The 19733-nt window shown below is 41.3% G+C and overlaps 1 protein-coding gene across 3 annotated transcripts; it reads right to left on the reverse strand.

Annotated features, from left to right (window-relative positions):
* Window positions 1–8294: 8294 nt before the first annotated feature.
* On the reverse strand, window positions 8295–17661 carry myorg (myogenesis regulating glycosidase (putative)). Of its 3 annotated transcripts, none has more exons than XM_050037039.1 (3): window positions 17554–17661; window positions 13270–13648; window positions 8295–13110 (listed from the first exon to the last, which is right to left on the reverse strand). In XM_050037039.1, the coding sequence occupies exons 2-3, from the start codon at window positions 13530–13532 to the stop codon at window positions 11319–11321; spliced, it is 2055 nt and encodes a 684-aa protein (XP_049892996.1). In that variant the 5' UTR covers window positions 13533–13648; window positions 17554–17661; the 3' UTR covers window positions 8295–11318. The 3 variants fall into 3 exon arrangements, with proteins under 3 accessions (XP_049892996.1, XP_049892995.1, XP_049892997.1); XM_050037038.1 differs by lacking the exon at window positions 17554–17661 and adding an exon at window positions 16212–16762; XM_050037040.1 differs by lacking the exon at window positions 17554–17661 and adding an exon at window positions 13828–15403.
* Between the last annotated feature and the right edge of the window lie 2072 nt (window positions 17662–19733).

Consider the following 19733-nt stretch of genomic DNA (forward strand, 5'->3'; position numbering starts at 1 on the left):
ACACTAATGTTCTTCACATAATATTTTTGGAATGATAAACAAAAGGTTTTTCTTCAGTGGGGTGCCACTGTTAGTAAGAGAGATACATTCATTACTGCCTTTTTTTTTAATCAACATGACTAATTTTGTCACCACTGATGTGATGGGTGACAACAGCAGCTCTATCTCATCTGCTCCCCACAAAAGAAGAAGAAAACCTCACACAACCAACGCTGGTGTGATGACACGAATTGCAATTTAGCAGTAGCTTTGCCCCCCCGACTTGAGAAAGCAGAGGAAAATTAAATCCTGTAACTCAGGGGTTCTTTTTCAGTGCAGAACCCAAATTAGAAATTTAGTCTCTCATCCTAGGATACGGACTCATTAATATTTATTGGTACTTTTACTTTGTGGGAAGACACTAAAAGTAGAGCCGTGACCCACTTTGGGTCTGATCCATAGTTTAAGAATACATATTATGCTCCATTTCAGATGCGGCAAAATATCCTAGTATTAAAAATAAGCTGTGAAAAAAAAGTAAATCTCAATGACATTAAATCCCTGTTAGTGGACACGACAAGCAGAATATGAAAGTCAGGAGCGTGAGAGGTGGCAGAGAGGCAGAGACTGATAAACAGAGAGAGAAGATGTGTTATCAAACTTGCCAGAAGGGGAATCAACTCCCCTGTCCCTATCCATATGTTACTAAGGTGATGTTCCATGACATCCATCTTGACTCAGACACCTGCCAGCCGGAGGTTCTAGCACTGTTCCCCTGCACGTCCATCTGGACCACTACTACCAGTGGCAGCTGCAAAACAGGACAGGAAAAAGAGGTAAAAGCAAAGGCTGCCAAATATGAAAAGAAAATAGTCTGTACTAGTTAGGTCTTTTTTTTCCCCTTTGAGAGTTCAACAACATTGTTAAAGCTATCATATCGGGAGCTGCGTGGTTGTTATGAAGCATGCAAGGTGTTCTTTTTTTGTAATGGTGTATTCATTCATCCCTAGAATAGAGTGTTTGGCTGTACTCTAAGCAGCTTCCTGTCTGTTAAAGATAGATCAGCAGGCAAGACAAGGAGAGAAATAACAGAGGAAACAGAGGACGAAAGAGAAAAGCTGTTTTGTCCCTGTCGCCCTATTAATTTGAGGAGAACTAGGAAATGCCAGCAGGATTAAATGTGCTACTCCCACGGCTTTCTCCCCCCCCCTTTCTTATTCTCTCTCTCCGAGTTCAAATTAAAGGATGGGGTGGAGGGGGTTGGGTGGGGCAAAGAGGAGGGTGGAAAAAGAGAAGAAAGGTGTTAATTGCTTGCCAATCGATAATTCTATAATTACTTTGTGACAAATGGCTGGCTTGCGGTGCTAGGGTAGGTTCAGAGGAGGGTGGGGAGGGTGGTCAGTGGGTGGGGATGTTAAAAGGGATTGGCCATGATCAGGAACGGAAATATTTGCTTTTGTGCCTACAAGCCTGGCTGCCCCAGGGATTTGTGACAGGGAATTTATGTCAGGTTTAAACGTAAAGCAGAGTCTCCCTGGGGGGTTTGGGGGTGGGGGGGGGACACGTTGCAGGATGGAGCGCGTGTACACACATGCACATAATGACACTCACACTCCACAAAGTAGTTTTTGCCTCAGCATACTTTACCTGATATTTCTACTGTGGTTGAATGAGTTGCAGAATCCCTTTATTCTGCGGTACACGAAACAATAGCCACACAGAGTATGAAAGCATATTAAAGATAGGCTGGCAGATTATCATTTGTGCACCATTAAATTGTCAGACCGATTCAAGAGAAAAGCGGGCTGTAAAAGGAAACCTGGAGCGAGTGGTTTGAATTTGGCTAGACGACTTTGAGTCTACTACTGCCTGTCACAGTTCACTATCTCCCAATCACAGTTTCATTATGCCAGCCAAGCGTGAAGTGATGGGAGTCTCTTCTAGCCGTAGGGGGAGCTTTAGGCAGACAGCAGGTGGGCTATCTGGAGACCTGTACAGGTCAGGGCGCCATGACACCTGGCGCCCCCTAGCTGCTACGGCTGGGCGGGGGAGGGTCATAGGGGCCAACGGGAGATTGATGGCCCACCTTCACTCATGTCAAATCACCTGTCAGCACGCCCCTGGCACTGAATCCATTTTGTTCCAGGCCACCATTAACCTTGGACCAGTTGGATTCATTCCTCCTCTCCATGGACCAGGCCCCTGCAACCTTTGTCTACTACAGCTGCCAAACTAGTTACTGGGCTCAACTTTTATCATGTTCACTGAGCTTCCGTCAACACGGCCGACTTTTAAACAGTAAACAAGGAAATAGTTGACGCTGAGTTGTGCTTTCTCGCCCCAGTCTGTTGGACAAAAGAAGACAGCATGCGATTATTTGGAAAACAATAAGATGATGAATAGCTTTATGTGTCAGCCATTTTGGCTTTCTTGATCCAAAGTATTTTGGTGAGTCTTAAAGGAACAGTAGGATTTAGTGGCATCTGGCTGTGAGGATTACAGACTGCAACCAGCTGAAACGTCTCCCATGTGCCAAGCATGAACTCTGGGTTAAGATTCCCTCAGTGTTAATTGTTCAGGAGGTTTTTATAGGGAGTTCTCCCCCTCTCCAAAACAAACAGACCAAGTGATTAAAATTGGTAGTAACACTGGATAAAGCAGTTTACCTTAAGAAACGCTGCTGATCACGAAGGGGCTGCTAACTACAATAGCCGACGCAGAAACACAAGTGGCCCTTTCTAGACCCAGTGTTTGGTTCAACATGGCAGCCTGGACAAGGACCCGCTCCTTATGTAAATATACCGGCTCATTCTTAGGTAACAAAAATACCACAATTCTTATTTTCAGGTGATTATACACCAAAGAAAACACATATTATATTCCATTTCTTGCAATATATTCCCCCTTAATCCTACACACTGGACCTTTAAAGAGCCCACTGATTCTCAAGGCGACTTATACCCCCATATCTGCCTCTGTGAACACTTTGGGGTAAATGTACTGTATTGTTACACCCTGTTGTGCAGCATGATATCATCCGAATTTGATATTGTATGTATGATCCATCTATATATGAAGCATGGTTATGAGCAGATGTTTGATCATTTCACAGGCCTATAAAAGGGCGATTGGGCTGCCAGTGGCCGCTGTAATATTGATTGATGGTGGGCAGGTGGGGGCCACAGTGCTGCCCTCAGACAGACTCTGTTTATTTATACAGTCTGCCGTCTGCCCACCTTACCCACCACAGGGCTACATTCGCTGAATTTACAGTCGTCAGGAGAAAAAAAATATGCTAATGACGCCACGTAGCCCTGAGGAGAAACAAAAACATTTTCAATCCAAACTTTCCACAGACGTATCAGTTATATCAGGCAGGATCTCGTGCACATTCGCCAACCAATGCGCCGCCGTACAGTATCTCAACCATTATTTGCTACTCTGTCCCCTGGGGCATACATAAATTGGATCCAGTAATGAGAGACAGTAATGATTGTCTTTGAATATTTGGTCTTGATTTTCAATTATATATATAGCTGATATTATTGTTCTGGATGCTGTGCGGTGTGGTATTAAATTGAACTTCTCTGTAAAAAAAAAAAAAAAAAAAAAAAAAGGACTGTTATTGAGCATGCAAAAGAAGCACTGTTTTCAGGCGAGGTTTTATAATGGCCAACTTCCCAGCAGGCTTATTCAAATCAGGAATCTGTGTGACCACTGTGTGAGCATTTGCATCATTTACAAGTTGCCACTACAACTTCAGCTTATTGCCTTGATCAGATGCTGAATGCACGTATATATTCCAGTGCTGTGACACACACAGATACAGCACGAGAGAGGGGAGACAGTCCTCTCCACACCATTAAGGATGCTGAATAGTGAAGTCCTTGGTCCATTCCAATTTTCTAAGCTTTGAAGGAGTCAGTGGTTGGATGTGGGCTGCCTCACAGAGCGTGTCTTCTGTTCCACTGAGCACACAGTAGCTTAGGGATCAGCCTGTGTCCCCGACAGGAATGTGTGCCACTGAGTGTTGGCCTGTCCACTGAACAGAGCTGCGAGCCTCAGATCAGTGGCATTGGCTGGCCTACGGGTTGCTCTTTATGGCTGTGTCGCTGAGTGGCTGGCTCTCCGCTGTGCACACGGCAGCCCTCCAGATGGATGCTGGGACAGCGGCAGGCCACAGGGCTGAAAATCCCATCAAGCAGCAGTTCCAGGCCCTTGCACTGAGAAGATGAAGCGCACCAGCACGCCAGGGGACACGGGCCAAACCCTTCTGCACCTCCATCACCCCCCAACCCCAATCCCTTCATGCCCCTCTTTTCCTTCCTCCCTTCATTCCTCCCTTCCCCTTTTTTTCTTTCTTTTACAGGAGAAGACTGCAAGCCCAACCAGCCAGAATATGGAGTGTGGCCCTCGGGGTCTGTGGCCCTCGCTTGTTAAATAAAGGAGCTGACTGGCTGATTGATAGACCCTCAGCAGTCCCTGCACCTCACATGTTTTCCGGTCCGCTGCCTTATATACGAATCCTTTGTTGGCCAGGCCTGCGTTAGCGTTTGTTAAATGCAGTGTTTGATGGATGGCACCAATTTTCCTCCAAAACCCAGATGAGCCACCTAAGCACCTTTCCCCCTCCCCTGGTTTCTCCTCAGGTAAACCCCAGGAGCATGAGGGGACAGGAGTGTTCTAAAACGGTATCAATCAAACAACCTTGTGCGCGGCTGCAGCAGCAACGCAATGTTTCAATTATGCATCTGTTCCTTGGTGGCTGACATTTCGTTCAACCTCTTAGCCCCACCGAGGCACAAAGGAAGTGCCCTGCCTGTTGTCCTCACCTAAGTCCTTAATTTCACTATTTAAGCATATGTGTCGCCATTTTCCTTAAACCTATATTATGTTTATATCAGCGTAGACTCAAGATTCAAAAGAGCTTTATTGTCATTGTCTGAAACACAGGGCTGTAGCCATGGAGTCATCATAGCCCCTAACAGCCCCCCGCCCCCCAGGTACATCTATTCTGTATATTATATGAATAAGCAACATAAACATTTTACCTGGAATACACATAGGCTATCTGACAACACGCAACATGCAATGAAGACATTAACGTTAGCTGAATACACCCATGAGACATGTTGTGCTGGGGTACGGCAACACCACTTGGACAAACTACAATTATTTTCTTGATCAAGCAATTATTCATTTGATAATAAAATGTCAAAAATAGTGACTCCCCATTAACAGTTCCCTAAAGCTCTTGGTGATGGCTTCAAATTGCTTGCTTTGTCCAAGCAGCAGTCTAAACCCAAAAGTTATTTGGTTTGAAAACAAAAAGTAAAGACAAGCTGCACATTTAGTTGCTGCAACATGAGAATTTTTAGTGAATTTGTTGAAAAATTAATCAGTTATTAAAATGGTTGCCAAACAGTTTTCTGTCGATGCACTAATCAATTTGTAATTGTTTCAGCTTTAATATGACAATAATACCTAATAAGCAAATACTAAATAAAGCCATTAAAAAAAAGATAAGATTATGCAGAGAAAATAAAAAAGATATTTAAAATATATATGTAAGTCGACTTGCACCCTATACTACACTATCTCACCAAGTCATAAAGTTAACAAATGTTGCAACCAGCCAACACTGACTATCTCCGTCCCTGTAATGCCAGAGGCATGCTCTGAAATCCACAAAGGCTGCAGAAGAGTGTAAGCCTGATGCAGTGCAGCGAACCGACAGGTGAAAAAGATAAACAGATGCGAGACAAGTCTCAGGGGTGTTGGGTTCATTTGTTACCTAGCGAGGACAGACATATTCCTGTCAGACAAGCCGTGGCAGCACCAGATGCGAGGTCATTCTAGTTACGGAGTGAAAATCTTGGGTTAAGGACAAAGATTCTCACTTCACACAAGAGACGGCCATGGGGTTTTATTTCCCCTGTGGTCTTCTACAATAAATGCTCATTCCACACTTAGCGGCGAGAAGCCGGGAAGCTTTTCTAATAAAAACTGAAGCTTATTCATCATTGTTTGTCTCCTCTTCATTTTGCGTTATAATTGTGATCTAACAACAATTTCGATGATGGATGAAGTAGTTTCACTGTTCATTACGGGTATTTTAGTGATCATGTTTAATGAGTTGTCTGCAATATGTATTTTTTATTAATTAGCTTATTTGTGGCCGTTGTTAGTTCCCATTTAGCTGAGTTTAGCTGTGCAAATTACAACATAAATTGAGATAATGCAATGTCAAATCTTTGGCACAATAAGCCACATACACTACAATACTGCACTTAAATATTCCTTTATGCACTAATTCTCGATGGTGATCATCATTTATTCTACATATTGTCAAATATTCCAAACAAATGAGAACAATAACCTTAATTCTGATTAGAAAAGCAAGTTGGACACTGCAAAAGATGCATCTATTTTTAGTGTTTTTATGGCTGTTGTCCTGAGCACCACTTCTCTCTCTCTCTCTCTCTCTTTGTGTAATATATATATGCTTTACTGAGGAGGACAGACAGCAGACAGGCTCATGGAAGGAGGATATGGGAAGGTACTTGAGACACATTGGCTCCTAACCAGAACAACTGGCGTCTCTTCTCTGCAGATGGACACACAGGTGGGCTCACAGGTGGGGAAGGAGGAGGGGAAGTGCTCTGCCAGTTTTGTGTCCTGCTCGGTGTGTGTGTGTGTGTGTGTGTGTGTGTGTGTGTGTGTGTGTGTGTGTACGCACATAACATCTGGACCATGGTCCACTGACATGTCAAAGAGGGAGTTTATCAATGAAGCTACACTGCACCCTTCTGGACGTCTGCAGCACCACATGGCCAAAACACTGGTTTCATTTGTCATTGTTTAATATCTGTTAAAAGTGCTTTCACAAATAAACTGTGATTTTTTTTTTATCTTTTAACTACCATACTTATACTATACAGCTTTTAAAATGCTCTGTATCATAACTGTCTGTTGCTACCTCCATTCTTACTGCTATCAACAACAAGTAAATATGCATTTTCTCCTTCTTTTAAATCAGTGGCTCTCAAACTTTTTCTGTCATACCCCCCTTCAGAAGCTAAAAAAGGTACAAACTAAAGAAACAAATTGTGGAAGCAACAAATAAAAAAGGATACATGTTGAATTTAAGTGAAATAAAGATCAGTGTGATGCATCAGCAAACTGCATAAAGTCTGCATTCAGCTTTGTTAAATTTTCTCCTAGTCATCCACACCCCACCTGCAGGGTTTCTACCCCCACAGAGGGGCTCACCCACTGTTTGAGAACCCCTGATTTAAATTAACAAATTCATATAAAGTGAAAACAGTAAAGCATTTGACTCAACACACTAAACTATTGCACAAATCCAACTAATCAAGCCCCCCTACTGTTGAAAATTGTCCATTTTTCAGCCCTCCTCCTACATATCTCCAATTTCCCCTTAAAGCTCCTATATACAGTAAATGACTTGTCCAGCCTATGAAAAGATGGCCAGAGCCAAACAATATGATTGCAGAAAGCAAACCAACAAATAATATTGATCCCTGCAACACACAGACAGCTAATCAATGAATGTATGTCCTCCCCGCACAGGCTGCAAGTCAAGATCAATTCTGAAGAAAGATGAGGCATTGGCAAACAAAGTGAAGTAGTTCTGAAGCATATCCCGCTGTTTTGAAATGGAATAAATTCCCCAAACATATGAAAGATCGACTATAGCTGTAAGAAATGGTCCTGCCAGGCTGTTTGAACTCAGAGCAGAACAATCATGCTTACGGCTGTAATTCTAATAAATACTGTTGCTATTATCTCCTGCTGATGTTTATCTTTTTTATTCTTGGTGTCTGGTCGTTTCATATCACTTGCTCTCTGGCCTCACATCATGAACCGCCAGATGATTTATTGATCTGAACACAGCCTCCAAATAACCCGCACAATTGTTTCATCACCTTGTCATTATCGCCCCGTGATGAGCCTGGCGCCAAAAGTTGAAAAAGTCCCTCAAGGGTGTCTCTTTCAATATTGAATTGATAGGCACATTAGTTTTCATGTGTTGCAGACTCATATGAGGTTACAGGTTGGTATTGGCTCACTGGTTGCGCAGTCAGCTTACTGACCTGGATTTCATGTCTGTGTGTCTTTTCTTGAACTTTATGTGTTTGTGTGTGTAAATAAGTAAAAGTTGGGCATTTATTGATCTTTGGGGATTTAACACCATCTGGTAGCATCAGTCATAGTAGCAAGTCCTTCATGTGACACTTCCCTTAAAACTAAGATTATTGTGTGTTTCACACAAATTAAGCCGCAGACAGAAGTCAAACATGATTCCTTTTAATACATTCATACAAAATGACATCAAGTATGCACTCTTGCCGAAATTAGCACAATGTCCAGTTACAATAACTCGAGGCAGATAGCACACACTGGGTCATAAGAGCCTAAAGCAAAGAAACATTCAGTCCGAGATATATAATCTCTCAGTCTCATCATAAAGCAAGACAGTCTGAGACAGAAATAGCCTCAGAGGTTGGCCTGGCCCAGATGCTGAGTGAGAACTGCTATAAATAGGTAGTGCTGTTTTGATATAACTATGTCAAAAGGCACAAACAAAACCCACTCAGGTCAACCTGCGAGCCACAGAAGACAGCGTTAAACAAAAATAGAGAAATATTGTCACACGAGAACATTGCACCATGAGAATGTGGACATTTCCTTTTCGTTATTACACAGTAACAGTTTTTTTTCTAAATGCAACGTCAAAGCTTACCTCAACAAGTTTTATGAAAGCTAACAGGAACCAGAGGGAGTCATTGTCATGTTCAGGGTCGGGATCCAAAAGCCTGGTTACCAATATTATTCTTTAATTGCCATTGGTGGGATCAACTCATTGTTTTGCAAGTCACAAGTAAGTCTAAATTCTTTGTACTCAAGTCCCAAGTCCTTAATGAGTTTTGAGTCCTAAAGAGATTATAATGTACCCTTCATCACATGTAATGCCATTTTAACAATAGAGTAATAATGTATTATACTAACATAATTAATAAATGTTTTTTCATAGCATATAGCACAATTGTCCAGTACCACAGAATGAATTTTGTATGTTTCTGGCCTGTCTTGTTGTATTTAACTCATCTCATATTGAAATCATTTCTCTAACGTTCTCTTTCCGAAGGTATCGAGTATTTTCAAGTCAAAGTGAGGTCAAGTGAAGTCAAGTGTCAATGGTGTTAAAGTCAAAGACTTTATTTGATTTTGTCGAGTCTAAAGTCATCAAATTTGTGACTCAAGTCTGCAAGTCAAGTCCACATCTCTGCTTGCTGCCTTAAACAGAGTTTGAGGAAGTATCAGTTGCATCACATAATGTGCTCTGATATGATATGAAAACTATGAAATTCTTTTTTTTCTCAGATATTTGCAGATGCATAATGGGAACTTTAGTTTTCTAGCATAAGTGGTGCACTCTCTGATTGCACATAAAGAGTTAACTCACTCTGTTAAGTGGTTAAATTAACGATAATATTACATAATAAATGTACAATATGTAACAAGGCAACAACAATAAATGTATAGCATAACATGAAATCACATACAGTATGTGGCAGTAATTATTAACACATGGCACTTTGAGATGTCACTGCAGTTACAAAATATTCACATTAACAAACTCAAGGTTACAAAACACACTGTACCATCTACTTTGGTAATTTAATTTACGACATCTATGGACTTCCTCACTGCATAAGAAGTAGGTTTAAAGTAACCAGAGCATATTATATACTGGAGTATGACTAGCTGCTTAGCTGCATTTGGAGTCAGCAAAGCAAAATAAGACAATTACAAGACACTTCAAAACACACCACAGCCAGAAAAAGGCTGTTACCTGAGGAAGAGCATAAAATATTTAGTGCCTAATAAAAGGCATCGTCGTCTGGGCTAAGAGTAGTTACATGACACTCAGTTCCACAAATGAGAGCATGTGCAGTTTGTAATGATTAAACTTCAAGCATTCATCCTGATAAGTGAAGCATAAAACCTGACTTCCTGGAAAGTATCTCGGAGCAGAAGAGAAGAAGAGTCATTAGTGTCACAGGAAAGTAGGATGTCTCAGTCAAAGGGAATTTTTTATCAATATAGAAGGTTTTATGTAGCCTACTGTCTGTTTGATGACGATAATGACACCCCTTTAATTGTCCTCCCATGACATGATCTGTTTGGCTTGAATTTAACTTCAACTTTATGGCATGCAAAGACAACTTTGCCTCACTTAATTCACAGTTTGCGTATTCCCTTTATGACAAATGTTTGATATATGTGGCTTGCACAGGCTTTAAAGTGAGACTGTGTAACTTTTATATGTAATGGGATTTTGCTGCTGGAACCTTGCGTGGTCTGGTATGACAAGTAGCTTAAAGTGACTAACGTCAGCTAATGTTAGCAAACTTGAAACAGACATTGCTGTTTAACTGACAATATGGAGCCAGTTTGTTAATTTGTATGACTCTTCATTACCTGTGCTACTGTTATTACAATCATCATAAGTACATAATTGTGACTTCTGGCTACAGTGGCCAGTGTTGTGCATGAACACGCTAGCAGTGCATGCTCATTGAATGTGCTCATACTTTTGGTGAATGGTGAATTGAATGCATCAGTTTGCAATTTACGGATTTGAATGCAAGTGTCAGTCACTCTTGTGACATTGACACTCAATTTAAGGCATACCGAGGTTTACGACAAGTACTTTCATATCGATATTTGCCACCAAGTCTGAAAATACAACTCTCCCAACATCAGCCACATTGGCAACAAATTTGAAACAACACATCGAGTTGATGCATCGAAGACACAAACATAAACTAGTTAATTCTTTGGAACTGTGAACTTACTTCAAATTTCAAATTGTGAACTATGAACGTGACCTAGTTCATTTTAAACTGTGTGAACTGAACTTTGACCTGGCTCTTGTGAAGTGTGAACGTGCATCACACTGACAGTGGCTGTCAAAAGTTACATAGTCTCTCTTTAAAGGACAATACCTTGATATATATTTACATCAAACCACTAAAAAAATACAAAAAGAAAATAAAAAAGATTATTCCTTTATTCATTTAAATGACATAAGAAATTAAGATGAGGTTTTGAGCACTTTTGAGATGAACAGTTTCACATTTGTGGTGTATTGTAGTATTTAAAAAGTTGTCATATTGTGTGGCAGAATAGCTTTTCCATAACAAACAACCTTTGCACACAAGAATAAAAGCTGAATTTGTGAAGCTTGTCTTACAAGCAAATTGTAGCAAAGGCTAATCAAGTCTGTTAAGCTTTACAATCCCTTCTTGCTACACCCAAACAAAGTAAGCAATTTCATCCAGATCTACAGGATAGTCTGTGAGATGCAGTGGCTCCTTGATATCAAATCTCTCCCCCTTGTAGCTTCTCCAACGGCCGGCAGGGAGGTAGATGTCACGCTCTTGCTTTCCAGGCTCTAAAACTGGGGCTACCATGAGGTCATCCCCAATCAGGAACTGGGAGTCGATTTTATAGGCTGTCTCATCAAGTGTGGCAATCCACCACAGGGGCCGTATGATTGGGTCCCCGGTGTCCAGCACCTCACCAGCCAGCTCCAGGACCCGTGGCGCCACAATACTTTCGTGGATGGCTGTGTATTTCCGAGCAATTTCAACTACCTCATTGTCGTATTCCCATGGCGGGACAGAAAACTGCATGGAGGGCATGAAGGCTGCCAGCTCCAGCCAGCGGATATAGAGCTCGCGATTGGGTAATACACGATCTCCATCTGTGCGGTTCAGATAGGCATTCCCTCCGATCATGTCGGGTAGAATGAACTGATAGCCGAGGATGCTGATGGTGAGCACTGTGGGAATAAGGGACTTGAGACCCAGCTCATAGCCCCACACAGAGTCTCTGTCAATTGGTCTGAAGAAGCAGGATATGTTCTGGGACTGGTAGCCACTGCGCAGCTCAGCTCTGTCATTGTAGGGAATAGCCATTTCCGTGTAACGTCTTGTGAAAAAACTCGGGTCCCGAATGGGAGTAAAGGTACTAAATTTCCATGGTAAGTAGCTGGTCTCCCCAGCATCAAATTTGAAAGATGACACTCCATAGCCAGAGCGCAGTGAACGGAGCTGGGAGGAAAACCAATTACGGGCTTCTGGATTTGTAAAGTCCACAATGCCGCCGATGCCATTCCACCAGCGCACCAAAGCTGGCAGCCGGCCTGTAGGCTCTCGGACTAAAAGCCCCCTCTCCACGCAATAATGGAAGTTTGCAGAGTCATAATTGACAAACGGGTGAATCCAAAGCGACACCATAAATCCATCTGATTTCAGCTTTTGGAACATGGCCGAGGCATTGGGGAACTTTATTGGGTCAAAGTCAAATTCTCCGTGGCGGCTGGTGTATCGATCGTCTAGTCCCAGGTGACTACAGGTAAAGTTATACTTGCGAATGTTGGCGGCATACGTCAAGAGTTTCTCTTGGTCAATGTCAGTCTTATGTAGCGCCCAGGTGGACCATATAGGATGGCGAAACATGGATTTGGCAGGTACTTTGTATGGTTTGTTGAAGTATCTGCGGACCATGTACTTGTGTATGGATGTCACATCCAAGCCCACACACACTCTGTAGCTGAGTTCAGCACATGGAGCCTCTCCTGGGTTTGGCTTGAAGGGACTGTCATTGTATCGCGCTTGGAAGGACATGGTCTTCTCTGTGTCATTCCAGCCCAGGTGGAAGGGCACTGAATTATTTATCTTGATGGCTGTAGCATTGGAGGAAAGCCAATAACTCTCCAAAATTCCACCAAATTCATGGCGGTTTGAGTAAACGTCGCTAGTGACAAAGGGTTTGGGAGCCTGTTGGCCGTAAATAGAAATAGGCCAGTGTTGAATTGCTGACACTGCACCACCATACCAGTGTGCAAACTTGTATGTCATGGCATGCTCAACAGGAATGTCAGGAACCAGTTCCTCCCAGCGCACACGATAGCATTGTACCGTGTCTTTGGGTCGCACTGTCTCAATGAAGAAGTTCAGATTTCTATCAGAGGTGCGTGAGCAGCTCAGCATCTCCCCTTCTTTGGAGCATGAATCCAAATCAAGTGTTCCTGACCTGCCAAGATTGAAAGAAAATCTTTGTCAGAACAAAACCTTACATATCTGATGTAAATAACTGAAAACACATTTACATTTTACATACATTGTCTGATGTATCCGAAATATGCATCATCACACAAAAATCAAAATTCAAAGACCGTTCAAAATTACCAACCTGAAATCCATTCTGAAAACAATAGACCCTCCCTGGTTACGGATAATGTAGCCATCTTTATTCAGATCCAGAAGCTGAGTCTTAAGCAGCTCAGCTTTGCGTAGAGAGGCTATGTAGTAACACCATGCAGTCACTGCTGCAATTACCAGCACCAGGCCGATTACTCCAGCTCCGACTAAGGGTCGAGTGTCCTTGCTGTGTTTCTGCTTGGGGAGTGCATCTGTAATTGTGCCTCCCGCCCCTCCCGGCACAACTTGGTACATGACTTGTGCAGTTCAGCGGGCAATTCTGAGAGTCGCTGTCCTACAGATCACAGAAATGTTTTCCAGGGAACCTCGTTTGCTGCACACTGGCCCCGTTGTTATGTCTGTTTGCTTGCCTGTCATGAGAGAGAGAAAATAGGCTTTGAAAAGTCAGTGTGTGGGTCTTCATGCAATATTTGCTCTTCTCATATCAACACTGGTTTTTAGGGAAAAGTGCTCAAATTAAAATTCTAACTACAAAGAGGCAGCCTGTAGCTTGAGCCTTTGGAAAGAACATTCACCTAATGTTGCTTACCAGTTTGGCTTAGTCAAGAGATACATTAGGGAAAAACAGCCCCAGCATGATCAGCTTGAAGTGTCAGCCTGTTTCTCAGTCCATCTTGTTTCCTTGTCAGCTCAAAGCCTCCATTACATTTCTGGCATTGTCTTACATGCTCTGCATTACTGCACAAAGTGATTCCACAGCACTTAGAGGTATTACGCTGTCAGGATGTAAACTTTAAAGATGTGTCTGAGATTTAACAAAACAAATCTACTGCCAATTACCCATAAGAGGATAAAGTGGATGGTCCCAGCAGTAATTCTAACATATGAGTTCAATTGAAAGAAGACTCATTTGTATGTAAGGAAGTAGGGGAGCAGAAAAGGGGATTTTGGCCTTAAAGCTCTGCCAGTGCTGGGAAGGAGAGGAAAGAATACTAAACTTTGTGCTCTCCGTCAAGCCAGACCAACCAAAACTGGAAGTAACCTGGTTCGTTCAAGACAAAAACATTCTGACATGCACGTTCGTTTCTATCGCATTCAGACCTGACTGTCCCTCCCAGCAGGGACACGGCAAAAAGTCTTACGGGTAATTAACTAGTTGATGTTAGTTATTTTGGCTTCAGCTAATCAAAATGGATTAGATTAAAGGTACACAGCCGACCGAGGGGAGTTCAGTCCTCTCCAGATTCCCTGTTTGCTGACTAGTCCTAACTGCAATTGACCCTCATGCTCGGCCCTGGCAGCAAGGGTCGATAATAAAAAATGCTTGCTATTAATTAGCAATCTAATTGACTAATTCTGTGTTCAACCACCCTTAGTATAGATTTCCCCCAACAACAGGAGTGATAACATAAGCCCATCATTAATTAACAGAGAACTAACTGTTGGTTCCTTGGAGATCCGCTCAGGCTGCTGGAATTGACCAGGAAAGTCGGGGGAAGATTTACTGTATTTATTCATTGTCTATTTCTTTCTTCTTTTCTATTGGAAAAGTGCAAGAACAAATGTAAGAACTTAACCTAAGACAATCTATGATATTACATTTATCACATCGGGCTGCAACTAACAACCGTCTCAATTAATCTTTTAGTATATAACATTGTAAGAAAAGAAATGTGTAAAATGACCACCACAGGTTCAGATCCCAGGAGATGTCTTAACATTTTGATCAAACAAAAGCCCAAAACTCAGTGACATTCAACTATTTTCATTTTCACTAAATCTGCAGATCACTTTCTCAATTTACTGAGTAATTCCTTTGCCTATAAAACAAAACAAAATAATGACAAATGCCAATTTCTCACAGCCCGAGGTGATCTGTTTAGCTTATTTTATTCCATCAACTAAAATCAAGATATAAGATATTCAGTTTACTGTCGTGTATGACAAATCCTGATATTTGAAAAGCTAGAAACAGAGAGGGTTTGACATTTTTTGGCTGTTGTTTTTTGCCTGAAAAGATTAATCAGTTATCATAATGTTTCATTTTCTGTGAACTGACAAATCGATTACAGTTTTTTCTGAATGCATAAACACCAGCAGTGATTCTTGAAGCACTATCTCTGAAACCATTAGGACTAACAGCCAATAGTTGGACAGAGTGTACCAAACTGAATACACATTCTGTGCTTTACAATCAGTTTGTAATTCTATAACACACTTTTTGCAAAACTGTGAACACTGGTCTTTACATTGCTACACTATTTTTGCCAATGGCCTTTTTATACTGACAAATGTGCGGCCTGGCACAACATCCCATGTGATGCTAATAAAGTGCTCCACAGCCAGACCCACAAGGAAGACGAGATTTGAAATGTGTACATGTATGACAAAACTTCAGTGCAAACTGCTGTACCCTGCACACACACATAAAGGAAAAGCCACAAGTGTTTTTCATTTTCACCATCAGTGCGTATTTGGTGCGTCATGTGCTTATTTAAATGATGTGTTTGTGTAAACTGTATTGACGCAAAAATTGAGAGTAAGAAAAGTTTTGCAAGAGTTGTTTGCTTTTCACAGAGATGTATAGTGTTTTGCTGTCTGGTTTGCTGTTAAGTTTTGTGGTTAACGCCCCAGACATGGTGACGAAGGCTGACTGCTGCATCGCCTTACGTCTCCTGTGTCTCAGCAGATGGTTGCACCTGACACACTGCGAAAACCACAGCTAACAACCAAATATGAATGTACATTCTGCACCTGCGTGAGAGTAAATAACTCTCCTAACCTGAAGGCAGCGGTAGTCTGTTTTCGTCATTCAAAAAGCGATTTTAGAGGCTAGTTAGCCAGTTTGCATATTAACAACACAACTCGATGTTAAAAGCACTAAAGATATTTACCGTGTGCTAGAGAACAATAAAACAAACAATTACAAACCATTTTTGCAAAAGAGCTCAGCAGTTAAAATCACAGTCTTACCCAATATAACAAGTTTGTTTTGATCTCACGCTCTCTTGACTTTAGTCGTTTGTTTGCTTTCCTCACTTCTGTTTCTCTTCTCGTGCACTGAGCTCAACTGCTTCTCACCGACGGGCTCTGCTATCTCAGATTCAACATGCTGAACTGGACGAAAAAGGCTGAAAAGGGCTGACTAGTGCAAACAGTGCAGGACACACCACAAAAAAACAGGACAACAAACACAGACCAATGGCCCTACGTTGACCTAAGGCGGACCACTGGCTTGGTGTGTCAAGGCCCTTAGTGTCAAGAGTTCTGTAAACATAGCCTGCAGTTTCTAAGATGGTGACTAACCAATCAGACAAAAAATTTAATAAACTCAGCAAGCTTTTTGCTTTTGTAAGAAATTTATGTTTTGCTTGTTTAGTGTTAGGTTTTTACAAGAAGTAGCCTATAGCTTCAAAGATAGTGCCTCAGCAATCAGAATAAAAAGAATCACTGCAGCAGCTCTACAGCAACTATTCACATGTGGAACCTGAGAGGAAGCTGGAGCCAGGAGGTTTTTGCTTAACATTACTTACCTACTTTTATTGTTTTATAAAATATAAAATCAAAAATCCAACCATGACTTAGTAAATATCTAATACAGACACAAAAAAACAAAGTTGTTGCATTTGAATTTTCTGTCCTTCAACTTATTAATAGTTTCAGCTGTTTTTTTTTTTCCATTTGAACAGTGTGGAAAAAGCAGCAAATGCTCACACTAGGGTATTTCTTTGTTTATAGCTGATCACTATCTATCCTGACATGGGGAAACATGGTAAACACAGAAGTGCTGATTCAGTCGGAACATTGGTCTGAAAAAGGAGCGCGTATTTGCGCGTGCGTATACAGTATGTGAGTGTGACGTGTTGCAGTGTGCTGACTATAGTTACATACTTTGTTTAAAAACTAAGATATGTAAGCACACAGTAAAACTTTAGAGCACCAGAAACAGTTACCAGCAGTTGGAATCTTTACTTTGCACGTGTGTGTGTGACCGACACTGATTCAGAGTTTATATTTAGCCTGTAATATGCATTTTGTTATTAAATAAAAAGCCTATAATACACACAAACACGCGTTTATAAGGTAATACTCGTACAGAATATAAGGTCTTGTTTGCTTATGTAACCCCAACTTCTACATACAGTGTAGTCCGACGTACAGAAAGCCGTTGTTGTGCGCGGTGGTGGTGGGTGGCGCAAGAAAGTTAACGGAGGGAAAATAACACGGGATCCGTGAAAGTAAAATGGCATGTTGTTACCGGTTATACGTGTCCTGCTTTACGTGCAGCTGTTCGTTAAAAATTGTTTTTGCCTACCGATCAGCAGCAGCCCCCCTCTGCAGCTCCAGGCACAACTTGTTTGCCACAGTTCACAGAAAAAGACCCAAGACGCATCAAGGCATGTTGATGCGTATCCGCCTTGACTACGCCCACCACAGCATGGGAAATGTAGTCCAGTGGGTGGGAACACAACTATTTATTTCCACCTCTCATTCTGCACATGTTGCACTGTTTTACAAACTTCACATAACACAGTGGTTGCGTAGTGAGAGGCAAATGTGCCAAAACAGCTGCAATTAGCAGAGTTAGGAAACCAATGCTATCTCTGTGGGGACCTGAGGTCCATCTGTGCTATGCATGCAGTGCTATATTTTGTCTACCATATGGTATCACTAGAAATTCCCTATAATAATCACCATGATAAGTCTGTAAAATCCCTGAGTAGTTTCATTGTTTGCAGTAGTTTCTGTTTTACCCTCCAAATGTGCAATAAATACGTCCTATAAGAAATACAGAAAATGATCTCTCTAATAATAGGTGAAAGGAAGAAGATGGATCAGTCAGGCAACTAAAATATTCCTGATAAAGGCAGCTGGGGTCTTATATCATTTCTATTTTGAATTATTTATAATCTTTAATACTTGTATTTCTTTATTTAGTTATGATTTACGCAGTATCACAAATCACCAAATCTTCATAGTGTACTCTCACTTTTATTTTCACCTCTTTTTTTTGTCTTCTCACTCACAACTCGGCAAATATGTCAATGATTTCAGTGTCAAAAACCAACGTACTGAGGCACCTTTTATGGCAGTTTGATACACACAGGGTTGCGGCTATTTCTTTCACCTCTAGCCAAACCACAACCCATCACATACCACCACCTTGCCAGTGGATGCCAGTGTCAGACCCTGACTCACCACAACACTCTATGCAGCAGTATGATTTGCACCAGGCCACAGCTATTTCTGACAAGGAGTAGTTTAAGCGCATACAGGGCAGGCGGAAGCAAACACCAGACTTTCACCCAGGAGTCCACTCTTTGTTTCAAGTACGAAACCAAAAGTCAGTACAGTTATTTGAATAACAACTAGTGTGCTAGTAGGTGTAGCATGCTACACTCGTAACATGTCATGTGACGTGACATTACATTAGTAAGATGCATACTTTTTTCAAAACCAAACCATGATGTTTTTTTCTAAATTTAACCACATACTTTTGTTGCCTAAACCCGAGGAGACAAATGTAAAATCATGTTTTACTTACATGGTAAATTTATTTTGAAAAAGTCTGTATGCATGCTACCAGCAGACACTGTACATTTCCTGTGAAAATGGAAATGTATTTTGAAAAGACACAATGCATGTAACAAGCGTCAATTTAAATGCTGTCCGTGAACATCCATAAATGATTCAGGAGGCTACCTAGCATGTCTTACTTGGAAATTTGGGTCAACTGACAAAGCAGCAACATTTGATTGACGTGAGAATGGTTTGCAACTGTATGTTGGGGTTCCTTTATAGGTCTGACCTTACAGCTGAAAATAACACGGGCTAATGATGATGAGTGTGCACGTCAGGGACTTTATGTCATCACCATTCTTTTATTGTTCTTTTATGATTCAGGATCTTTATTCATAAACACTCTTTCTGACACTATTGTTATTATTCAGTTCTCGGCTTCACAGCCCTCTGAGCCTTGCCACTCTTGTCATACCCAACACACACTTTTCTTAAAACTTTTAACCGTTAAACTGTTCTATATTTCTCACCTCTGTTTTAATACCATAATGCTTCACAACATTTTTTCGCTGTTTCAACACTTCAACGTCAGGTTACGCTGTCTTTTACTCATTTGAACACTGTAATATTGTAATACATTTACATTTGTTTAATGTTGGCCAGTACTGTTGTCTCACGTTACAGCATTCAATAATGAGATTTCACAGTTAATTATTTAACTTATGTTGTGTTTATTGTCTTCAGTATCAGTCTACATCACTAATTAATCAATCTTCCTCTCAGGGGATTTTAAGAGTTTAGAATCTTCACAGCGAGGGCTCTACAGGAGAACAAATAGTTCATTTAGCCACAAAGCAAAAAAGAACAATAAAGATCTGTCCACCTGCTTTAGCCGACGCCATTCTGTTTGTGACACCAATTGAAAGGAAGAACCAAAGAAGATGAATTAATCAGGCAACAAAAGGACTCCTGATA

The sequence above is a fragment of the Epinephelus moara genome, chromosome 24 (assembly GCF_006386435.1).
Source record: "Epinephelus moara isolate mb chromosome 24, YSFRI_EMoa_1.0, whole genome shotgun sequence".
NCBI classification, from domain to species: Eukaryota; Metazoa; Chordata; class Actinopteri; order Perciformes; family Serranidae; genus Epinephelus; species Epinephelus moara.